The sequence below is a fragment of the Olea europaea genome, chromosome 8, assembly GCF_002742605.1.
Source record: "Olea europaea var. sylvestris chromosome 8, O_europaea_v1, whole genome shotgun sequence".
In the NCBI taxonomy this organism is placed as follows: Eukaryota; Viridiplantae; Streptophyta; class Magnoliopsida; order Lamiales; family Oleaceae; genus Olea; species Olea europaea.
Window position 1 is genome coordinate 8,122,908 of NC_036244.1, and position 25,348 is coordinate 8,148,255.

Here is a 25,348-nt window from a genome sequence, read left to right on the forward strand (position 1 = left end):
GAAAATATATGAAAAAAAAAAAAAAAAAAAAAAAAAAAAAAAAAAAAAAAAAAAAAAAAAAAAAGAGGAGGCCTGAACAAATTTCTCCCTATTTTCTAAAAATAACGGTCGCCAACCGTTAAAACCGCCAATATTCCCTCCCCACCTACCTCGTTTCTCCAGCAAAAAACTCTTCCATACAACTTACTCTAAAATCCAGGCCCCATCATGAAAATTAACCTACGTCTGCTTCTTCATTAACCCACCAGCGAAAATTTTGCAGAAAATTCTCTTTTATTACCGAGAAATCACGAGAAGAAAACAGGTAATTGACAGAAGAAGAAGAATAAATTTTGAAATGTAATTGACAAAAAAAGTGCATTCCCAAGTCTAGTTATTTCCATTTTCTCTTACTTCTAAGTTATTTGGAAAACCCATGTTGTGAATGACAATGCCCATGTAAATAATCTAAATAATATGTCGAATTAGTTTCATTATTGAAGGATATGGCAACGCTATAAATTGGGTAAAAGTTTCATGGGTTAATATTTTAAATGTATCTATGTTGAAAGGCAGGTGAGCTTAAATTGGTGAAACAATGCCTCAGCGGGTGAAGGAAGAAGAGAGAATCGAAAGGATCATTCGTGATCTATTGAAGCTTCCAGAGAATAGAAGATGTATAAATTGCAACAGTTTGGTATGTTTTGGTTCTTATTTCTTTAAATTTTGAGATATTAAGCCTGATAATACTCTCTCTTTTAACCTTCTGAATTAGAGGTGTCAAATGATCCCGTATTTTGGGTGGTGCCGGCATGTTTGGGTAGGGCTTATTTCGAGCTTTTAAGTAGGAGAAAGAAAAATTATGCACTCGCTTGTGTGGCAGAGTGGGCCTTTAGAAAGTGTTACTACCCCGGATTGGGTAAAAGTGCGAACCTATAGCTGCGAAAGTAGGAAATGCAGATTATGCAAGATTATTCACGAGGGACCTCTTTAACCCCATGTCTCTTATCCCTAGGAGATATCAGAAACGATTTCAAGTTGTGAAATTTTTACTACACTCATTATTTCATTTATGTTTTTTGCATTTGTTTTTATTTGTGCTCGATTTTCAAGTTATGTTTTGTTAGAACCATGTTGAGACTCAACAATTCCAAAGTTTTTGGCTGTGAGATATATGCATTGTTTTGTCAACTAGAGATGCTCAAAGTACTTGTTATGGAACTTTCTAATTTTTGGCATCTTGTAAACTTTTTCAATTGTTGAAAAGTCTAATTAATTAACCAATCATTGTTTAAAAATAGTGTGTGGAATCAAGAAAACAAAGGAAAAAGGCTAAACCTTATTCTGAATAAGTGTTTGTAATTATGTATATTAATAATAATCCATTTTTCATTATACATTTTTTTCTTGATAGAGAGACATGTATTCTTGTAGGGACTCACTAATTTTCACTTATATTTTTGTTAAGCAGGGCCCGCAATATGTTTGTACAACTTTCTGGACATTTGTATGCACAAATTGTAGTGGTGTGCAGTAAGTTGCATAAATAGAATGCTGATGTTTAATGAAGAAAATAATAGAAGGATAAAGCCAAATGTAGAAAGGGATAATTCAAAACTTTAACGATTTTCCTGGCATATTTTCAGTCGGGAATTCACACATCGAGTAAAATCAGTGTCGATGGCTAAGTTTAATGCTGCAGAAGTTAGTGCTCTTCAAGATTGGGGAAATGAGGTTTCATTCTTAATATCCAAAATGATCATGTTGTTTTTGGTTACATTTAAATTCATTTCTGATAAAAATTCTTAGATTTCACTGGTTAGCTTAATGTCATTCATCTCGGCAAATTTATTTTAAGGTGTGGGATCCACTCCGTAATTCTTTCCCCGATGCCAGGTAATCTATTCTTTGGTTTATATGTGATACAAGTTCATATAGAAACAAGCCATATCATAATTATGTATGATGTTCTTCAGTAATCTTCATCGGATTCGAGATTTTATCAAGCGTGTCTATGTAGACCGGAAGTATAGTGGGGAGAACAGTTCGCTTCCTATGGTTAGAACGGTAAGTGTATTGCTTATGACCATAAAGAATTTTTATACTTTTCAGTTGATGTCATCATCAAGATTATTGGACCTGTCCTGTTTGAAATTATGTGCATTTTTAACTAATGATATTATTGATGTTGCAGAAACTGAAGTGTGATACTTATGAGAAGCATTCTTCCAAAAGAGCTGAGAATGTTGGGGGAGATGACTTCTACGAATGTCAGTCATTTGAGAAAATAAGTCCAAGCGTGAGGAATAATGAGAAAACTTTAAGATTTTTCATGGAACAAAGAAGTCCTCGGTACACCCAAGGAAATAAGAGATCTGGGAGTCATAGGGGTCGTTCTTCTACTTGCTTTGAGATAGTTGATGACAGGTATCGAGATGATGGAGGTGTGAGACGTTTTGATAGGTAGTCAGGTCAAGAATCTAGGGATGGAAAAATGTCCCCCGATTCTCAAAGGATCCGGGAGAAAAATTCTCCAGAAATACGCCCACTCAAAGATATTTTACGCGAGAAAGTTCTGCACCTGAGAATTGGCGAACCTACCAAAGCCAATGATGGAAGGGATGCTGATGGCTCTGCAAGAGACCGTGTGAGTTCATTTTCTGATTTTCAGATGTTCAACATAATTTAGGAGTATTATGATATCTTATATGTTCTTGCAGATTGAAACTCTTACACTCTACTGTTGAATTTTGGAATTTGAACGTATTGTGTTCTGAAGTTTTGGTTTGTTTTATTTATCAGAAGACAGCTGATCCCACGAAGCTGCATTTCGAAAACAAGGAACCAAAGGAAAACAAGACTGTAGATTCTAGTAGCTTGATTCGTTTTGATGCCAACCTTGTGAGTCCTACTAAAGCAGAGGTACCGGCACAGCAAACAGCTTCATCCTCTCCATCACCTGCAGCAGAAAAGCTGTCCAATGCTCCAAATATGAATTCGTTGGAGTTCTTGTTATTTGAATTGTCAGCTCCTATGGCGTTGCCTGTAGGCAGTACAACTCAAGAACCTACCACTACCAGTGCTGATGCTCTTTTGGGTGCACCCATGGGTTTGCTCGAAAGTTCTGAAGCTACAGATGCCAGGCCGACGACTAGTGTGCCCAAAGTTTCCAATGTTGTTGGACCTCCTCCTTCTTCAACTATGGAGAGGGACCAAGCATTTCCGAACAACAGGAGGAATTCCACAGTGGAAGAAACAGACGTACAAAATTTGCCTAATGAGCAGCAAAATCCACCTGCCTGTCCTAAGATTATTCACTCTAATACTCTGCAAAGTACATCCGTTGAAACTTTGCATAATCAGGTGATTTTTATACAGAACTTACAAAATCAATTTATTTCGTCAAAAACCATTTTCCTCCTTAAAAGTATTCTCTGCAAATTGAGAGGATGTGAAGTTATTGTAACAAAAATATTTAAACAAGAAAGAGAATTTAAATGTTTGAAATTTGAACCTTGCACCATGCTTAAGGGATATGTTTAGCATGCAGTATTGGACAATACAATAAACATGATTTTAACCTTTTTTGTTCTTTAATCTTTTCGAGTAATATTATCTAGTCCCCCTTAACAAACAAACCACTTAAAGGTTTGGTCTTAGGTATAGCACGTTATTCGCTTCGTGGTGCTTACGTAGCAGGGTAATATAACATCTGCAACAAATGGTCGAGGACCGGTTCCAAATGCTCCGTCCGAGGAATCATCTCAAGCTTCCTCAAACCAGCACAGGACACTGGATTGGGAGATGTGTCAAAATCTATTGGACGAGAGGAACTTCCTGCGGTAATGATCAATAGACTGATACAATTTGAGAATTCTATGGAACTTTCATCTGGACAGTCCCGCCAGAAGCGAAAGGAAAAACTGAAAATGGCTTATCAAACTCAGGAAACGTGTAATCTGTTACTCATACTATGCAGGACCTTTTCACATTAAATCACATGGCATTGGCTTCAGCAGTTCCTAGTTGGCAAGTGCGTCCACCTCATGGAATGGGATACGGCATGCAAATTTATCCGGCTGCAATGGTATGTCACATTTGAAATGATAAACCGAGTATCGAGTATTCTTAAAAATTTTAGCTGGGATACATCACAAATCCGAAAATGAAACTTCTTTTACAGTCAATGGATCCTTCCCCGAATTCTGCAAAGCCAAGAAACCCGTTTGATCTTGGTGATGAACGGCCACAAATTCAAGCTGCAATAGTAAGCGGTTTGAGCCTGATCTTATGATTTCATTCTAGTATTCTATGGCATGTTTGATATGCAGCTAAAAAGAACAGAAAAATGATAGAGGCCAAGAATAATCCAAGAAGAACAAACAAGAAATATGAAGGAAATTATATTAAAACTGACTGAATGGAAATTTACAACTTCAGAAAACATAAGAGGCCATTCGAGAGGGCCATACTCTCCTAATATTCCCTTTCCTCACAATGATTTCTGATGCCCTGACTCCCAACAATTACTCTATTTATAACCCCCCTTGTATAACTAACTCCAGCCTAGTCACTATTTCATAACAGAATTTGTTATTCCATCCTTCTTGGTCCTTCTAGAATAGATGTGCTAAATCGGGGGTCTATCAATTACCCCTCCCAATTTAGTTACCTTGTCCACAAGGTTGAAAGAAGGGAATTGTTGATTAATGAGATCAAAAGGCTCCCAGGTTGCTTCTAATGGTGACAGACCAAACAATTTAATGAGCACCTCCCTGTTGTCACTGTCCCCAGACGATGCAGAACGGATTCCCAAAACTGATTCTGGTTCCACTTTTAATTCCCAGTCTTCCCTTAATTGTTGAGGTAGAGGGGAAAGCAGATGGAATTTACCCACAGCCTTCCTGAGTTGAGAAACATGAAAAACAGGATGAATTCTGGACTCCGGAGGAAGTTTTAATTTGTAAGCCACTTGACCAACTTTAGCTATAACTTCAAAGGGCCCATAGTACCGAGGGGAGAGTTTCTCATTGGAACGATGTGCCAAAGATTTAAGGCGGTATGGCCGCATCTTTAAGTAGACTAATTCCCCAATATCAAAATCCACCGCCCTTCTATGCTGATCAGCAGAAGCTTTCATCCTTTGTTGAGCATTCTGCAGATGCATTTTTAATTCTTCTAGTAACTGGTCATGTTCCAGCAGCTGATGGTCTAACGAAGATACTGTTGTTGTCCCTTTCTCAAAGCAGATGACAGGGGGTGGTTCCCGTCCATACAAAATACGAAATGGAGTTAACTGTGTAGACACATGGTAAGAAGTGTTATAAGATAATTCAGCCCATGGTAGAAAGTGAAACCAGTCTTTAGGCTTGCCTGAAGTGAAACAGCGAAGATAAGCTTCAATACTCCTATTAACTACCTCCATCTGGCCATCGGTCTGTGGGTGATAAGCTGAACTGAGCCTCAATTTAGTTCCTTGCAACCGAAGAAGTTCACTCCAAAATTTGCTAACAAATACCTTGTCACGATCAAAGATTATTGACCGTGGCATGCCATCCAACCGAACTATCTCCTTAATGAATATTGCCGCCACAGAAGGGGCCGAGAAAGGATGTTTAAGTCCCACAAAATGTCCATACTTACTTAAGCGATCCACGACGACCAAAATCGAATCAACCTCGTCTAACTTTGGCAAGCCAATCCTTCTATGAAGTCCATGGATATATCCTCCCAGACTTTCTCCAGCACTGGTAACGGTTGAAGCAGTCCCGTAGGGGTGAGGGTTGAATACTTGTTCCTTTGACATGTTGCACAGGCTGCCACATAATCCCGAATATCCTTCTTCATGCCTTTCCAATAAAATGTGGCAGCAATCCTTTTATATGTTTTAAGGAATCCCCCATGGCCACCGATTTTGCTATCGTGTCCTTCTTGCAATGCCAACATTACAAATGGGGAGCCCTTAGGTAAGGCAAGTCGGTCACGATATAATAGAGTACCTTGAACCAATGCAAATCCCGGATGTGACGTTTGGTCACCTTGTAGTGCTGTACGGATATGGCTCAATTCCGAGTCTTCCTTTACTGCCTTTTCTAGCTCAGCTTGCTGTACCACAAATGGCATACTAAGTGCAATCCCTGCTGTAGCCAATTCAACTTGGGATAAGGCGTCGGCCGCCTTATTTTCCAACTCGGGCTTGTACTCGATGTCAAAGTCATACCCCAGTAACTTCGTCAACCACTTTTGACATTCTGTACTTACCACACGCTGTTCAAGAAGGAATTTGAGACTTTTCTGATCCGTTCGGACTATGAAATGCCTCCCAATTAGATAATGCCTCCATTTCTGAACAGCAAATACAACTGCCATCAACTCTCTCTCGTAAATAGACTTGTTCCGGGACCGAGGAGGAAGAACTTGGCTGAAGTAAGCAATAGGTCTCCGGTGTTGCATCAGGACTGCCCCCAAGCCGTGACCAGACGCATCAGTTTTAATCACGAATGGCTTGGAAAAGTCTGTAAGCCCTAATATTGGGACCGATGCCATAGCCCTTTTAAGATTTACAAAAGCAGCTTCGGCCTCATCACTCCACCCAAAATTATCCTTTTTTAGTTGTTGCGTAAGTGGCCAAGCTATCCTTCCATACCCCTCTACGAACTTCCGGTAGTACCCTGTTAGACCAAGGAACCCCCTTAGCTCCTTAAGCGACTTAGGTCGTGGCCATGCAGTCATGGCCTCCACCTTAGACATATCAGTGGCAACCCCTTTTCCTGAGATTATATGGTCGAGGTACTCCAGTTCGGTTTGGCCAAACAAACACTTCTTCTTGTTAGCGATCAGATGATTATCCATTAACTGCTGCAATACCCATCTCAAATGCTCCCGATGCTCTTCCACCGTTTGGCTATAGACTAAAATGTCATCGAAGAAGACCAATACAAATCTCCGTAGTTGTTTCCTGAAGATGTTGTTCATTAGTGACTGGAAGGTTGCTGGTGCATTCTTCAGAATGGCATGACTAGAAATTCATAGTGGCCTTCGTGGGTGCGGAATGAAATTTTAGGGATGTCCCCTGTCCTCACCCGGATTTGATGATACCCAGATTTCAAGTCAATTTTTGAGAAAATGGTTGAACCATGTAACTCATCTAGGAGTTCGTCAATGGTGGGAATTGGAAATTTATCAGCAGCTGTAGCTTTATTTACTGCCCGATAGTCCACACAAAACCTCCAACTACCATCTTTCTTTTTAACCAAGAGTACTGGGCTCGAAAATGGGCTAGTGCTATGCTGAATAACTCCTGCAGCCAACATCTCCTGCACTAACCTCTTGATCTCATTTTTCTGGAAATATGGGTATCTATATGGTCTCACACTGATGGGGCCTATTCCGGGTTGCAGGTTGATGGCATGATCATGATCCCGATGAGGGGGCAGCTTACTTTTGCTCTCGAAAACAGCAGAGAATTCTTTTAATACTTCAATAATGACTTCCGGAGGATCTAGCACCCCTCCTTCATCGACAATAGTGATATTACCTAATTCCAATAAGAGCCCTTCTCCTTGCTCTCTGAATGTTTTTAACATAGTCTTTAATGATACTGGGGTTCTACTAAGGCTGGGGTCGCCTTGAAGAGTTACGGTAGTCCCTGCCATATTAATGGACATAGTCAGCGTGTTCCAGTCCACTTGCATTTTCCCCAATTTTTACAGCCATTGCATCCCTAATATGACATCTGAACTCCCTAATTCCAGAGGTAAGAAGTCTTCTACCATCGTCAGACTCTGCAACGTAAGTGGTATCTGCTTGCAGATGCCTTCTCCCTTTACATTGAGGCCGGTCCCCATAATTACCCCGTAACCCGGAGTGCCTGATAGAGGAAAGCCAAGTTGCTGGACAATTTCTGAACTAATGAAATTATGGGATGCTCCACTATTTATGAGGACCACGACTTCTCTTTGGCCCAACTTCTCCTTTAACTTCATAGTGCCCGGTATCATAAGCCCCACAACAGAGTTAATAGATAGCTCGACGACCTGGCTCTCCTTACTTTCTTCCTCTTCGTCATCTCCGGTCGAGTTCTGGTCGACGCAGCCATCACCGCCCGACGCGTCCCTGCCAATCGAAATTGCTTCCATTTCTCTTACTACGAGCACTTGAAGCTCCTTATTCTTACACTGGTGGCCGACTGTAAACTTCTCATCGCATCGATAGCAAAGACCCCTTTCATGCTTCACCTGTACTTCGGCATCTGTAAGTCGTTTGAAGGAAGGGATATTTTTCTGAAATGGTCCAGGGCTGGCCATATGGGTTGGGGTAATATTGAGAGGTATAGTGGGCTTGGTTGTTGGGTTAAAACTTTAGGGTGGGTTCTGGTCAGAATAGGCACTGGATTTAGGTTTTGGTGGGCCTGGACTCCACTGGCTCACTTTAGTGACCCAATTCCTTTCTTCCACCATCTGGGCCGTTTCCATCATCTGCTCCAACCCCACCGGCCTGTGTAATTGGACCTCTGTCCTTAATTCGGGCTTCAATCCGTTCATAAAACTCCCTTCCAACACCTCCTCCGATAAGCCATTCAATGGTGCAGCTAACGTCTCAAACTGTCGGCGATAGTCCCTTACAGTGGTCGATTGTCGGACCGCCAGAAATTGAGCACACAGAGTCCCCTCTTGCGACGCTCGAAATTGCCGAAGCAGCCTTACCTTCAGTTCTTCCCAATTCAAGATCGGCCGTCGCTTCTCCTCCCATTTCAGCCACACTAACGCCTCCCCGTCCAGACATACCACAGCGGCGTCCATCTTTTCTTCTTCTGTCATCCTATTAATCCCGAAGTATCTCTCCACCCTGAAGATCCACCCATCCGGATCCATCCCGTCAAACACCGGCATATCCAGTCGCCTAATGCGCGACTCTCCCTTCCAATTTCCCAAGGCCCCGGCTCCCTCAAACTGACTTCCAGTTGGTCTCGATTGGGCTAGTCCGGATTCTGCAGATGATGATGGTTCCTTAGCCACCCCTTTGTCCTTGCGTTCCCTCTCTTGGTTTGACCAACTCTACAGTAGCTTATCCATTTTTTCCATTAGGCCTGATTGCATGGCATGAAATTCTGATCGTAAGGCGTCTAAGTTGGTCTGGAGCTCGTGATGATTACTGCTCACCTGTTGCTCTAACTCATTCACTCGTTCTGCCAAGGTCATGGTTGTGCTATGAAATGGGTGCTCTGATACCAAATATGATAGAGGCCAAGAATAATCCAAGAAGAACAAACAAGAAATATGAAGGAAATTATATTAAAACTGATTGAATGGAAATTACAACTTAAGAAAACATAAGAGGCCATTTGAGAGAGCCATACTCTCCTAATATTCCCTTTCCTCACAATGATTTCTGATGCCCTGACTCTTAACAATTACTCTATTTATAACCCCCCTTGTATAACTAACTCCAGCCTAGTCACTATTTCATAACATAATTTGTTATTCCATCCTTCTTGGTCCTTCTAGAATAGATGTGCTGAATCGGGGGTCTATCAAAAAACTATTAGCTTATTCTTCTTATAATGTCTAGAATCGTGCAGTTTGCATTACTAACAAGCCACTAATATCATATGCATTACTGAAATATCAATTTGCCAATAGAAATTCCTGCACATTATTGTGATTCCTTCATGTTGTGTGTTTATGTTAGGAAAAATTATTGAGAACCACAGAAATCAGTGATCTTTAATTAAGAACTTAAGCATCATTAGCAGTTCAATGTTAAAATACTTAGCTAATGTAGTACATACAAGCCATAGATACAGTTCTAGAATAAAACCTATTCAATTGATTATATTCAATGTCCATTAATTTGTTGAAAGCATTGTGATCATAACCAATAACAGTTTGGTACAATATTCGTAGAGCACAATTCATGAATTTACCTTTTAAACATACGAACCTTGGAAATTATTCCCTTTCCTTGTTTTCTTTGGTTTAGTTTCCGTTTGTGGAATCTTTGCACGGGGCTCTAACTAACATGCCACCTCCGGTGGGTTTACAGCCTCATCCATCATTGCCTTATGCATCAGCACTGGCTTCACAGGTTTCCCCTTATGGGGTGAACATTCCTGCAGGTAAAATTACTCTATTTTCCTCAGTTAATTTATAAATATATATGTGTGTGTGTGCGTGTGTGCATATATATATGTAGAAGTTGATCCCAACTTTATCGACATTCACGTGAATTCTCTATTCCAGGAGCATACATGGAGCAGCAATCACTTGGTAACCCGCAACTTACTAGGTATATTTTGGATTTCCGGAGATTTGTTTTCAACAATCTTGCAGTTTCTCAGCTAACACACAATTTTGATGGTTTAAGTTATTTGCAAAATCCTTGTTAGCAAATGTACTAAACTAATGTGACTTGGACATCTGTAGAAGAAAGCACGGGTGACATGTCTAGAGTTAAATGAGGTAGCCGGCACTAGACTTCAAACGAAATTTCATGTTGGTGACAGAGCCTCATTTTGTTTTAAGTTTGTAACTGAACATAAATTTTGTTCCAATTTGGTCACTCCATCTATGTTCAATAGTTTGACTAATGGAAAAGGTGACGCGACATTCTAATTTTTTTCCCATAATGCTTAACTGCTTTCAGACAGGGGTGCTAAGTTTCAAGCATATTCATTAAGTTTCTCATTTTATTTCACTTTTTGAGATCCTTTGATTTGTTCAATGATAACAAATAAAGAAATCCAACCCTGTTATGTTTTTACTTCATAAATTGTTTACAGTTTTAGTTTGTTATTGCAGACCACAAGAAGTTAGTCTTAACTTTGGCAGTGGTGAAGATGCCTTGGCTGCCCTCAACCCCATTCAAAAGTCCAATGGAAGGGACTTGTCTCCTGCTCCACCTTTTCCATCAATTGGAGGAAATCCATTTGGATAGTTTCTTGAACATATTGTTCTTACGACGTGGTAAAATCTTGTTTTTGAACCCTTTATGGCGGCTATGTGCACGTTTAGAAGTTACTTTTAAGTAACTTTTAGTCTTAGCAAAACATCCTGGTGAAACATAAATACTGGAGGAGCACAGGACACTGTATGGATAGATTGATAGATAGATCAAGGTGTATATCAAGGGATAATAGTGTAATTTTATGAAAGTTTGTGATTCAAAATATACATATATCATTCTGTGTAATTTCTGATTTATTTGTTGGCTATTGACACTTCGCCCGAATGGTCCCAAACCACAGTACCTGTGCCATAGTTTCCGACCCCAGCTGAGAGCAGCATCTGTAGTTGTTGTGTGTTACTGTCCATACCATAATTATGCATTTTAACATCTGATTAAGACTTCTTAAGGTTGAATTCGAGAAGGTGTTTGGTGAAATCTTGAAAGCGCGCGTGCTGCATCATTGACAAGTAATAATGTAGGGAGAAAGAGTATTATCCCATGAGGAATGAACCTTAAATAAAATCATATTACTTCATTATCAAATTTGAATGCTGTTGTAATACCTAAATATTGATTTGTTTGTTTATAAATTATCCTACTAATTATCTAAGAAATAAATAAAATATGTATGAGAATGAAGGGTTGAAATTCTGAATCCACCAATTATTATCGTATTTTCAATTCTCGACCTATATTATTTAGTGTAATTTGTGTATCCTTAACAATCGATAATTCAATTATGTTAAACTATATCTTCTGAAGTAAGTAAAACTTATTCTAAGCAGGACTTGATGATATTCATATTCCGAATTCATATGCTAAGTAATGCATTCAATTACACGATTGTCGATATGATTGCACAGCCATAAATGTCATCCATAACATCTATTGATCCGCATATTGAAATTGCAATGTTCTAAACTTATCACGAACCTTCTGAAAACATAATAAGCAATTAATTTCCCAAATGACACGCAAGCATTCAAGTAATACAAGAAGGCCTACAAGATCAATCAAAGACACAAATTAATTAAGTTATAACAACAATATATTTGGCCCATAGACATATCTTAGCTCGGCTCACCTTTGGACGGTTCTATGGCACAATACGGCCCACTGAGCCCCCACAAACCCTGAGTTGGTCCAGGCCCATTAGCGGCTAAGGTCATTCTAGGCCTGGCCAATTGACTACTTAAACGCATGGGATAATAGAGTAATATTATTTATTACCACCTTTTCCATCAATTGGAGGAAATCCATTTGGATAGTTTCTCGAACATATTGTTCTTACGACATGGTAAAATCTTGTTTTTGAACCTTTTACACTAGGTGACTATGTGCACGTTAGAAGTTACTTTTAAGTAACTTTTAGGCTTAGCAAAACATCCTTAAGTTTCATGGTGCGGGAGAAGTTGGTACCGTGAAACATAAATACCGGAGGAGCACAGGACACTGTATAGATAGATAGATAAAGGTGTACAATAGTATAATTTCATGAAAGTGTGTGATTCAAATTACAATAGACTGATATATATCATTTTGAATTCGAGAATTGGTGTTCGGTGAAATCCCGAAAGCATAGTGCATCATTGACAAGTAATTATGTAGTGGGAATGAGTATTACCCCATGAGGAATGAACCTTAAATTAAATCGTGTTACTTCGTTATCAAATTTGAATGTTGTCATAATACCTAAATATTGATTTGTTATCTAAGAATTAAATGAAATATGTATGAGAACGAAGGGTTGAAATTCCAAATCCACCTATTATTATCGTATTTTCAATTCTTGACCTATATTATTTAGTGTAATTTGTGAATTCTTGACAATAAATAATTCTATTATATTAAACTATATCTTCCGAAGTAAGTCAAACTTATTCTAAGCACGACTTGATAATATTCATATCCCGAATTCATATGCAAAGTAATGCATTTAATTACGCGATTATCTATATGATTGCATAGCCATAAATGTCATCCACAACATTTATTGATCCGCATATTGAAATTGAAATGTTCTAAACTTATCACGAACCTTCTGAAAACATAATAAGCAATTAATTTCCTAAATGACACGCAAGCATTCAAGTAATACAAGAAGGCCTACAAGATCAGTCAAAGACAAAAATTAACTAAGTTCCCATAGACATATCTTAGCTCGGTTCACCTTTGGACGGTTCTATGGCACAATACGGTCCACCGAGTCCCCACAAACTTCGAGCTGGTCCAGGCCCATTAGCGGCTAAGGCCATTTTGGACCTAGCCAATTGACTACTTAAACGCATTGGATAATGGAGTAATGCTATTTATCACCACTACTGTTAAGCGTCAGTCTAGGTGACAATTATATGCCATTAAATAATAGATTCATTTAAATACAAAATCACATGATTCATTTAATTGAACAAATAAAGTATAACCACTTAAATTGGTGATTTAGCACCATTAGTGCTAGATAACATTATTCGGGTTAATGATCACCAAAGTAGCTTGTCATTTCAACCATATACACAGTTCTCTCACACGAAACATTTCAAAATGGAACAAATATATACTTATACGTGAAGTTACATAAAAGAGGAGTGTGTGGATGTGGAGAGGGGAGGTTGCGGTGGCTGGCGATTATGGTGGTGGTGATGGTGGCAAGTTTTGTCTCCGGTCAGAGTATATATGCTTGTTGGGCAGGATGCTAAAATCAGTGTTTCCTCAGCAGAGGAGGAGTTCAAGAAGAAAGGTTTCCATGTTATTATAGGTAGAAGTATGGAATTCTCTTGAGACTCAATTATTTTCTGTTATAAAGGAAAAACAAAGTTTTTAAATTGGCTAGAGACCTTAGTCTGAAATATTAAAGATTTTCCATCGCGATGTTGATATAAAGTGCCATATCCATCATGCAATCAATTTGTTCAAGAGCTGCAAGCTCAAGATTCTATGTAACACCCTGAAAATTTTGGAAAATTTTATAACATAAAATTTTTTCGTTTTATATGCTATATTTTTATATTTTGAAAAATTGAGGGAATAAAGTGAAATAAGTATTGATTTTTATATTTTTGGATCAAATAATTATATTTTGATAAAGTGATTTTTACTATATCAATATTGGACACTTTTTGTAGTTTGTAATTAATTAGAAGACTTCGACCCAAGAAAAGTCATTTTGGATAGGATCAAGTCAAGTTAGATCCGATATAGAGTAAACGAGGTTAAATAGAATTTTGAAGAATTACGAATATTAAATAACTTGGCAACCACGCATAGATAATTATGAGTTGATCTTTTATTTTTGGATTAGAGTAAAAATGTTATTTGTAATGTTAATTTGATTTTGATCAATGTTTTGAAAATCGACCCAATCGTTAATTCGCAAAAGCTAAAGGGTCAATGGTCAAATGGTCGAACCAAGATTGTCCTAGAATAAAAATAATAATTAAATAAATAGATTTATAAATAAGCATTAAATACTTGTATTTGTTTAAGTTATTTTGGAATTTGAATGTTGTTGGAAGAAATGGAGTAAATCATTTTCTTCTTCGTACTACAGTTTTTTAAGCAAAAGTATTGTGGAATCCAGAAAAATGTAACGGGTTCACCGATTTTTGGTTGAACTGGACGAATTCCCAGGTCTACCACCGATTTATTTACATTGATTTGAGTTTTCTCATATGACTGGACCGAATTTCAGTCCGATTCTCGATTTTTTCGATGAACCAATCAGTCGGGTCCGATTTTGAAAATGCTGGTTCTAATAAAGTTTAATAGTAATCATTATTCTATTATTTGAAACCAATTATTATTCAAATTTCTTGTATTACACAATTTTTTAATTCTAGTTGCATACAAACTCAATTGAGATTTTCAACTACAAATACTGCTAGAATTCTCATTATTTCATCATAGAAAAAAGATAGTCGCCGCAGAGAAAGAGAACGAAAGGAAAAAGTATAGAAAAATAATAGCAGAATTTTTACGTGCAAGAATTTTTTTTTTTCAAAAACGAGGTAAGATACTTTTATGCAATTGGGTTGTTTTCGTATACTTTTATATTCAATTAAATATGTATAAATTGTCAGTAGACTTTCAGGTTCAACCTAATGAAATGTGAACTCTATTGAGTTTTTATAGCAAAATGTAAAATCCTTCGAAAATTCAAAATGACTAATGATGGGTATTTCACTTGATCATCAATATATTCCATAAGAAAAATGTGATATGAAGTGTAAATTTTATTGTTATATAATTGTTTATAGAAACTGCACATATCTTACTAGGTATTTTTAAATACTCAGTTTTACAATAATTTTATAGGTTAGTTCGAATCGATTTGGATTTGTGAAAGAATGGTGATACAAGCAGTCAAGTAGATTGAAGAGAAAAATAAATATTAAGTTTTTGTCATACCTCATTCTATATAGATAACCATACATTAACTTATGTGGGTAATGAAATTGAGACTTGACCTAACCACAGGATTTCACATATTATTATTTTTTCCCACTTAATAAAATGAAATAAACATCATAACAAGGGCACAGTCGAGTGGTATACCCTCCCATGATCACCAAATACTCATTCCCTATTTACCTTTGTAATCATCTAGGAAGTATCACCCGCAATGCCAAAACATCTCACATAAGAATGCTTCACATGCCTCGATGCTCTAGTAGCAGTTAATAAAACATTTATGATGAAAACTCAATTTTGAAATTATGTTGCACGTGCTAGATTTCCAACCATGGACATATGTTGGTTATACATATGAAAATACTCGTGAATAACATGCTTAATCAACATCGATGTTAATGTGTTCTGAAGCTACATACCCAACGATCATAACCATCATATGATGTTCAATGAGATTCTTATCAAAGCTATGTAAATGTCCCAACATTATTATCTCACAAATACTATGTTCTTGTATTGTAGTTGCGAATGGACTTTAACTTATCTTTTTACCTTTGCATGTAATTTTTCTACAGGGTGTAGGTCAAGTGTCTTTCTCACCTAACATCGGAAGATGACCTGTATTACCATCAAATATTAAACACGATCCCTAATTCAATAACCCCAACTTACACAATTTCATACTAAAAGCTTAAATGCCAACATATTCTAGATTAACACTACAAGTAACCAGCCGTATAATTCCCATTATTTTCAAGTTCTATGAATAAAAACATCATTTAATTGGATCATTAACATCCTAACACTCATTCAAATCAATTTTTCCAAGCTTTAGAGGCGATTAATGATCATGTGAAAGTGGAAGTATTTGAAGTCTGAAGATGGACAGAATCTGTTTATCAATTTCTATTGTTGCTCAGTTTATTTTTCGACCTCCTTTTTGTACCCTTAATCACATCAATCAATTCCCAAACCTTTACCACACTTCTATAACAAATAGATGTACGTAATAAGACATTAATTCATCACAATTAATCAATTTACAGCCTGAAAAATCAATCCCTTTTATCGAATCAAGAATTTTATTATGGCTATTTTGAGTTTCACTTGGAATAACATACCACTACTCAGATTCTAACTTATTAAGAATCAATTATAATTTACAACCTGAAAATCAATCCCTTTTACCGAACACTGAATCAAGAATTTTATTATGGCTATTTTGCTTGGATTAACATACCACAACTCATATTCTAACCTATTAAAGATCATTTATATACTTATAACTCATACGTAAAAACATTCCTATTAATAAATACAAGTTATGCTCAAGGTATTATCCAACATCAAAGGTTGAATAAGCAGAATCTAGCAACTATGCAAGTTCTATCCTTACTTATTTCACTCAATATATCTCCAATAATTTTCTTTCTTTTTGTCATAATAACATCCCGAACACGAACCCCAACCCCAACATAATATCAAGTAATTTCATAGGCTCAAGAGATTATAACATCTTCAAAGACAATGAAAACAACCTTCAAAATCGTGAGCTAAACTTATGTATCCAAAATTCAGTTTTCAGCTCCTTGTTTCTGCTATTATCTGTTTCTTTTGCTTTCTCTTTCAATTGGAGATCAATTGGTGATAACTTTAAGGGTTAAATACATTGATAGGAGGTGTATAAAGAGTCTTAATGGGGTTGGGTGCGTGACTCTTGCTTAAGGATTAAGAAAATTTGGGGTGCAGCTAAGTTAACACGTGTTAAGAAAGATGTGGCTTCTTATAGTAATATTTAACTTTTCCCTTATCATATTTGGATCCATAGTGGCTTACATATACCTATGTGTGTGTGTGTGTGTGTGTGTATGTGTGTGTTCATACACACACACACATACAAGCGTGCTACACGGCCAGAAAATTTGGTAACATGGTGTGGACAGGGGACGTGGCAAATTTTTAAAAAAAGGAAAAAGGCAAAAAGGGATTTTTGAAAGGAAAATTATGCTTGTACACTATAGTGTACACCCCTCTCACATGAACGGGGTCCCACAATGATTAAAAAATTCATGGGCCCCCTCTCATGTGAGGGGGCTGTACACTAGAGTGTATGTAGCATCTCTCTTTTTGAAAACAAATCGGGTTCAATTTCATTTTGCTTTCTCTCGTATTTCCCTTGAAAGGGAAAATCCACAATCCGAAACTCTTCCTCCGTCAATTAAGGGATTTGTCACTATACGAATCATCAACTCCGGCAGCCTCCGTAACTCGCAAGCATTCACTGAATATTTTCCTCGGCTATGGTACCTAGCGAAGCATGACACTCGTTCGTAAAGAAGCTGCTTTGTCGAAGTTGTCGCTGTGTTTTTCACTTCTAGCGTCCAGCAAAATCATCACCGAGGTCGTGTTTTCATCTGCTATCATTTCTTTGTTGTGCTTAGGTTAATTGATATTTTTGTTAAAATTATGTTTTGGGTTCAGTACTTGAGTTATTTGCTTTTAATCTTGTATTGGTTTTGTTCATTGAAATATGCCTATGGTTGAATACAACTGATTTGGGGATCATTCATTTTTGAATGATAGTAGCAACTCTATTTTCTTCATAAGCGTTTTTTACACTTTGATAAACTTATAATTTTTTGGCTTTTTAGATAGTGGTACATATCATGTGATTACGTTAGAACAATGTAGTATTCGTGGTATATGTTAGGGGTACATCATACATGACATCATTTGGTGGATTGTTGATGGGAACACAAATCTATAAAGGTCTTATATTTTTCTATTATTATCTTCACAAGAAAATTTTGTGTTTTAAGTCAAACTTTCTATTTTAACACATCATTTAGTAGATTGTTGATGGGAACTCAAATCTGCCTCAATTGTTTGTTTCCTGTTTGATTGTTGTGTGTTAAGTTTCTTGTGTGATTGTTACGTGTGAGTTGTATGTCGATTGTTTCACTTTCTTCTTTGTTCAATATAAATTCTGGTCAATGAGTTAGTTATGCTTCAATCTCTTTTTGTTTGTTCTGTAGAATGGTCAAACAAAACTCCAAAATTTTTCATAGTTGTAGAGCGAAGACCCACTTCTTTGACGACTGCCCAATGAAACACCTATGCTGGTCATGTGAACGTGGGTTCGAGAAATGTTTTGTTGTGGAGAAAGAGGGTACGAATAACAATTGTGGTTTTTGGAGCTGGGTTGTAATAGACAAATCAAGCAGTGCATCTAGTAGCGTTGGCACTGGTGTAGTTCACCCCATGAAGAACGAATGAATTGATGAAATGTCCTGCATGTTTGAATATCAAGTTCGTCTGACCAACGAAGAGTAGCTCAAGATCTTGGTAGAAATGACAATTCGAATGGAGAAAGTAAGTACGATAGTGAATGTAAAAGGAAAGCGGCTAACTTGGTTAGTAGATATCGATCAAATCTTTAGTTTACGGTAACTTAGTTATTTGGCAAACTTTTGTATATGTATGACTACTTTAACTGGAGCTTATGTTTGTATATTGACACGTTCATCGTGTTGTATTTTGAACATTGATGCTCTAATTTTAGTTAATGAGGATTTGATGGATAATCATCAAAGTGAGCTGGCAGAAGAAGAAGTTGGGGACTAATTGTTTAAGGTTGATGAAAACATACATATGCAGCAAATTTTAATTATTAAAATATGTTGTAAGGTCACCACCTGTTGGATTGTTGGATAGGAATTGTTCCAAGGAACTCATTTCTTGAAATAATGTGGTTTGCGTACTGATTTCGGATTCAGTAAGCTCCCGCTCGATGTATTTTGTGAATTAATACAATTATTGGGTACTTGAGGAGCCTAATGTGAACGGATATTAATTTCACAATTCGACTTTGCGCTTATAAGTAGATTGCCTTCGTTTTTAATCCTGTTAGAATTGAATGAAAAATATTGAATAGAAGTCTCTTCATATGTAATTCAAGTAACTCAAGTCCCTTCATGTTTTAACTCCTTTATCAATGAATGGTTTAACTCCTTGATTAGTGAGCTAGCTTTTCCTCCATTGGTATAAATAGGAGTCTCTCTAGGTTGGAATATTACAAGTGAAATGCAAGCTTCTACCTCTAAGAAACAATCTTCTTTTTCTCACTTTCAAGTTCTTCCTTGTGCTTGTAATTTCTTTGTGAGATAGAGTATATCAAAGCTAGTTCGCAGACGGTTAACGTAGTGCAGTGTGAATCGACAACCGATTGTATCCTGGGAATCGAACACCGATCAAAACCTCTTGCACTCCAGTGAGACGGCGAATCCGATTTAGGGAAACTGTGAATACACAGGCCTTCGATTTGATTTGATTCTCTAATATTTACCTATAAGCTTAAATCAAAATTGGCTTTAATAAATCAAATTCTGTTCATTAGTTTTTGTCAATTTTTCCAGTTCATGATTTTTGCATAATTTCTAATTCATTTTAAATGATTATTAAGTTGTTAATAATTTGACAAAATAATATGTTCTTCAACTCTACGGTTCTACTTTCTGAATAGATAACTTGATCTCGAATTTATATACAACTTTACAAACTTATAATTATTCTAAATTATTTGTTGCTTGTTTCGGTTCAATGGCGTCACATGGAAATAACAATGTGAACAACGAAAGCAACATTGTTGGTACCGGTGTACCAAATCCTGCAATGATCGTTGTTAACCCTATGGAGACCACGACTGACGTTTCTCCCATTGACGAGATAATTGGAGGCAGGATTCCTCATGTTGGAGTGAACCCAACTTTGCCTTCGGCTGCGGCCTCGGCAATCCAGTTTGACACAATACCTTTGCCAGTGACTAAGGCTGTAGCTTCAACACCTTTGCTATCATTTTCGGCTCCATTTTCGGTGAATCATGCAATTTGACCGGATAAGTTTGCTGGTACTATTTTAAGATATGGCAGAATAAGATGGGTTTCTATCTCACTACGTTGGGCCTTGCACGTTTCCTCACTGAGGATGACCCTATCGTGGCTAAAAACGACACTGATGTGCATAGGCGTGCAGCTTGGGACGCTTGGAAAAGTGTTGATTTTTTGTGCCGTAACTATGTCTTGGATGGCCTACAGAATTCTCTGTATCACGTATATGTAGTAAAGAAGTCTGCTAAGGAGCTCTGGGAGTCCTTAGAAAAGAAATACAAGACCGAGAATGCCGAATCTAAGAAATTCTTAACCAATCAGTGTATGGACTTCGAGATGGTTGATTCATGTTCAGTGGTGAGCCAAGTGCAGGAGTATCAAGTGCTTTTGTAAGAAATGCATGCTGAAGGTCTGACCATGTCAGAATCTCTACAGGTGGCTACTGCTATTCACAAGCTACCGCTATTCACAAGCTATCTCCTCAGTGGAAGGCTTTCAAAAGCTATTTGCAGCATAGGAGGAAAGAGATGTCTTTCGAGGATTTAATTATCAAACTGCACATTGAGGAGGATAACAAACGGGCTGAACGTAAGTCAGAGAGTTCTTACTCTAAGAAGGCTAATGTATTGGAGTACGGCCAAAGTTCTGGCACTAAAAAAGTTCGCTCCTTTAAAGCCAAACAGGGTAACGAAAATCGAAAAGATAAAAAACAGGCTACGAAAGGGTTTCAGTTGAAGCCTGCAGGTGGGGTAGGAAAGAAACCTAAATTCCAGTTCAATGGAAAGTGCTTCAATTGTGACAAAATTAGGCATCGATCAGCAGACTACTGTCAGCCTCGAAGGGATAATAAGCAGCGTCCTCAGGCTAATATGGTTAGAAATGAGAGAGATCATCTCTCAGATGAAATGTATGAGCTAAACCTCACGGTGGTGATTAGTGAGGTTAACCTGATGGGGTCTAACCCAAAGGAGTGGTAGCTGGCCACTGGGGCCACTTGCCCTGTCTGCTCCAACAGGAGCATGTTCATTACTTTTGCACCAATTACAAATGGTGAAAAGTTGTTCATGGGAAACTCTGCAACTTCTGAAGTGCTTGGTAAAGGTAAGGTGATCCTGAAGATGACATATGGTAAAGAGCTTACTTTGACTAATGTGCTGTACGTGCCAGAGATTCGCAAGAATCTGGTCTCTGGGACTCTTCTGAGCAAGAATGGGTTCCGCATGGTCTTTGAGGCGGATAAGCTGGTGATTACCAAAATAGAAGTTTATGTTGGGAAATGCTATATGACTGATGGCCTGTTTAAATTGAATGTAATTGCTGTAACCCCAACTATTATGAGTAATGAGAAAACTCCTTCTGTTTACTTGCTTGAGTTTCATAATCTGTGGCATGGTAGATTAGGTCACGTAAATTACAATGCTTTACGTAGACTAAGCAAACTAAATTACTTGCCTAGGTTTCAAATTGATTCAAATCATAAATGTGAAACATGTGTTGAATCTAAACTTACTAGGTCTTCGTTTCATAGCGTTGAAGGAAGTATCGAGCCATTGGGACTAGTCCATAGTGATGTATGTGACTTGAAATCTGTCCAAACATGAGGCGGTAATAAGTATTTTATTACTTTTGTCGATGATAGCACGAGATATTGTTATGTGTACTTGCTTAAAAGTAAAGACGAAGCTATCGATAAATTCATTCTTTCTTAAAATGAAGTTGAAAATCAACTTAATAAGAAAATAAAGGTGCTACAGAGTGATTGTGGTGGTGAATATGAATCACCGTTTGGTGAATTTTGTGCTAAACATGGAATAATTCACCAAACTACTGCACCTTATTCACCTCAACAGAACGGAATTGCTGAACGTAAGAATAGAACTTTAAAGAAAACGATGAGTACTATGTTGATTAGTTCTGGATTACCACAGAACATGTGGGGAGAAGCTATTCTTTCTGCAAATTACATCTTGAATAAAGTGTTAAGAAAGAATATGGATAAGACTCCGTATGAACTTTGGACAAATCGGACACCTTCATATAAATACTTACGAATGTGAGGGTGTCTTACTAAAGTTGTGGTGCCTCCTCCTATGAAGGTCAAGATTGGACCTAAGACAGTTGATTGTGTGTTCATTGGTTATGCACAAAATAGTAGTGCATATAGGTTCCTTGTGCAATATTCGAATGTACCTGATATTCATCCGAACACGATTATGGAGTCTAGGAATGCACAATTCTTTGAGAATATATTTCCTTGTAAGTCTCCTAAACAATTAACTCCTATTAAACGGACAATGGAATATTCTGCTTCTGACAGCAGTAAAGATCCAGTTGAAGAAGGTGAGGATGAGCCTAGACGGAGCAAAAGGACCAAAACTTCTATGACGTTTGGCCCTGATGTTCTCACATATTTGATGGAGAATGATCCTCAAAGCTATAAAGAAGCTATATCTTCTCCAGATGGTCATTTGTGGAAAGAAACCATCAAAAGTGAAATCGATTCCATTCTACAGAATCATACTTGAGAGTTAGTAGATCTTCCACCGGGTTGTAAGCCTTTGGGCTACAAGTGGATCTTCAAGAAGAAGATGAAAGCGGACGGCTCCATTGATAAATATAAAGCTCAGCTAGTAATCAAAAGTTATAAGCAAAAGGAAAGCTTAGATTACTTTGATACTTATTCTCCTGTGTCGAGAATAACTTCTATCCGGATGATAATTGCTATTGCGACCTTACGAAATCTGGAAATACATCAGATGGATGTAAAAATAGCTTTCCTAAATGGAGATTTGAATGAAGAAATCTACATGGAGCAACCAGAGGGGTTTACAGCTCTAGGTCAAGAAAGAAAAGTTTGTAGACTGGTTAAATCGCTGTATGGTTTGAAGCAAACACCGACGCAATGCCATGAGAAGTTTGATAATGCTATGCTTTCTAGTGGTTTTAGAATCAACGAGTGCGACAAGTGTGTATATGTCAAGGACACTAATGATAGATATGTCATACTATGTCTATAACGTCGACGACATGCTCATTGTCAGTAGCTCTGACAAGATTATCAAAGCCACTAAGAATATGTTAAACTCGAAGTTTGACATGAAAGATATGGGTCTCGCGGATGTCATTTTGGGAGTAAAAATTACTCGAACACCAAATGGACTTGTGTTATCTCCATCACATTACATTGATAAGATACTAGACAAGTTCAACAAGTCAAATACCACTGTGGCCAGGACTCCAGTGGATTTGAGTCTCCACTTATCCAAGAACACTAGTGATGGTGTCTCACAGTTAGAATATTCTCGAATAATTGAAAGTTTAATGTATTTAATGACTTGTACGAGACCTGATATAGCATACTTAGTTAGCAGATTGAGTCGCTACACAAGTAACCCAGGTGCTGTCTACTGGAAAGCCATTTTTAGGGTGCTACATTATTTAAGGCACACTTGTGATTTTGAACTGCACTATTCTAGATATCCTACAGTAATCGAAGGGTATGCTGATGCAAATTGAATATCAGATATGTCAGATACCAAGTCTACTAGTGGATATGTCTCACTCTTGGTGGTGCAACTATATCTTGGAAATCGTCCAAAAAAACTTGCATCGCAAGATCTACAATGAAATTAGAGTTCATCGCTTTAGACAAAGCAACCGAAGAAGCAGAGTAGCTTCGCCAGTTTGTTGAGGATATTCCAAGATGGTCAAAGCCTGTGCCTGCAATTTGTGTTTATTGTGATAATCAATCAACAATTGGCAGGGCACAGAGCAATATGTATAATGGTAAGTCTCGCCATATTCGAAGACAACACAATACCATTTGACAACTACTCTCACAATGTATTATCACTCTGGACTACGTGAAGTCAAAAGATAATATTGCGGATCCGCTAACCAAGGGGCTAACTCGAGAGCTAGTTGTAAAAGCATCGAGGGGAATGAGCTTGCAGCCTATGACGTTGAAAGGTATCATGGTGGAAACCCAACCTAGCTGAATGGAGATCCCAAGATTTAGGTTCAAAAGGATAACTAAAACATGTATATCTGTGTAAATCAATGAGAATATTCTCCTTCTGCTCATTCATATGGTGCTCACAGTGATTGGAAGATGCAGGTTAAACTATGCTTCTAATGACCATTAAGCGTTGTTGTGAAAAATTGAGTTAAGAGGTCACCTATGTGATTGTGAAGTGGGGCCGCTTCTATAAGGATTGGCAAGGCTACATCCTTGAAAAAACACTTGCAGAACCAGGCGACGGGTTCATGGCCAAAATGAACACAACAGTAAGAACTATGCTATGACTAGAATGGTCCTGTGTGAGATCTTCTGTCTTGGTTTACACAAATGGTGAAACAGTTCAAGGCATCAGATCCACTGGTTTGCTAGTAATTCCCGATAGGTTTTACAAGGGAATGTTCAAAGCTAAATACTACCTATCCTATGCAAGATTGATTCGTTTTACTCTCTCTTTCCTCTTGAGTCTTAGTTTCCATTTTTCATTCATGTGGGAGATTGTTAGAATTGAATGAAAAATATTGAATAGAAATAATGAAAAATATTGTATAGAAATCTCTTCATATATTGTAATTCAAGTAACTCAAGTCCCTTCATGTTTTAACTCCTTTATCAATGAATGGTTTAACTCCTTGATTAATGAGCTAGCTTTTCCTCCATTGGTATAAATAGGAGTCTCTCTAGGTTAAAAAATCACAAATGAAATGCAAACTTCTTCCTCTAAGCAACAATCTTCTTTTTCTCACTTTCAAGTTTTTCCTTGTGCTTATAATTTATTTGTAAGATAGAGTATATCATAGCTAGTTCGCAGTCGGTTAACGTAGTGCAGCGTAAACCGACAACCGATTGTATCTTAGGAATCGAACACCGATCAAAACCTCTTGCACTCCGGTGAGGCGGCGAATTCGATTTAAGGAAACTGTGAATACACATGCCTTCGATTTGATTTGATTCTCTAATATTTACCTACAAATCCAATCCATTATTGCATATGACAAACGTTCATCATTCGCAGCAAGGTATTCCATCTATTCAAAAGCTTGACACATAGCATCATACCTCAATTGTAAGGCCCAAAGCCAAGAAATTATTCCAATTTGGGCAGTACTTC

At 37.5% G+C, this 25,348-nt stretch overlaps 2 protein-coding genes across 3 annotated transcripts; both read left to right on the plus strand.

Moving 5' to 3' along the window:
• Positions 1-196: 196 nt before the first annotated feature.
• Positions 197-3,825, plus strand: LOC111398242. The gene is made up of 8 exons (XM_023025168.1): positions 197-304; positions 552-676; positions 1,451-1,512; positions 1,626-1,875; positions 1,956-2,046; positions 2,174-2,626; positions 2,782-3,516; positions 3,676-3,825. The coding sequence occupies exons 6-8, from the start codon at positions 2,474-2,476 to the stop codon at positions 3,823-3,825; spliced, it is 1,038 nt and encodes a 345-aa protein (XP_022880936.1). The 5' UTR covers positions 197-304; positions 552-676; positions 1,451-1,512; positions 1,626-1,875; positions 1,956-2,046; positions 2,174-2,473.
• LOC111398724 lies at positions 3,481-10,933 on the plus strand. 2 transcript variants are annotated; one of them, XM_023025784.1, is made up of 5 exons: positions 3,481-3,821; positions 3,959-4,066; positions 4,163-4,246; positions 9,961-10,096; positions 10,221-10,933. In XM_023025784.1, exons 2-5 carry the CDS (start codon positions 3,980-3,982, stop codon positions 10,364-10,366), a joined length of 453 nt encoding a protein of 150 aa, XP_022881552.1. In that variant the 5' UTR covers positions 3,481-3,821; positions 3,959-3,979; the 3' UTR covers positions 10,367-10,933. The 2 variants fall into 2 exon arrangements, with proteins under 2 accessions (XP_022881552.1, XP_022881551.1); XM_023025783.1 differs by lacking the exon at positions 3,481-3,821 and having other exon boundaries at positions 3,841-4,066.
• Positions 10,934-25,348: the final 14,415 nt, after the last annotated feature.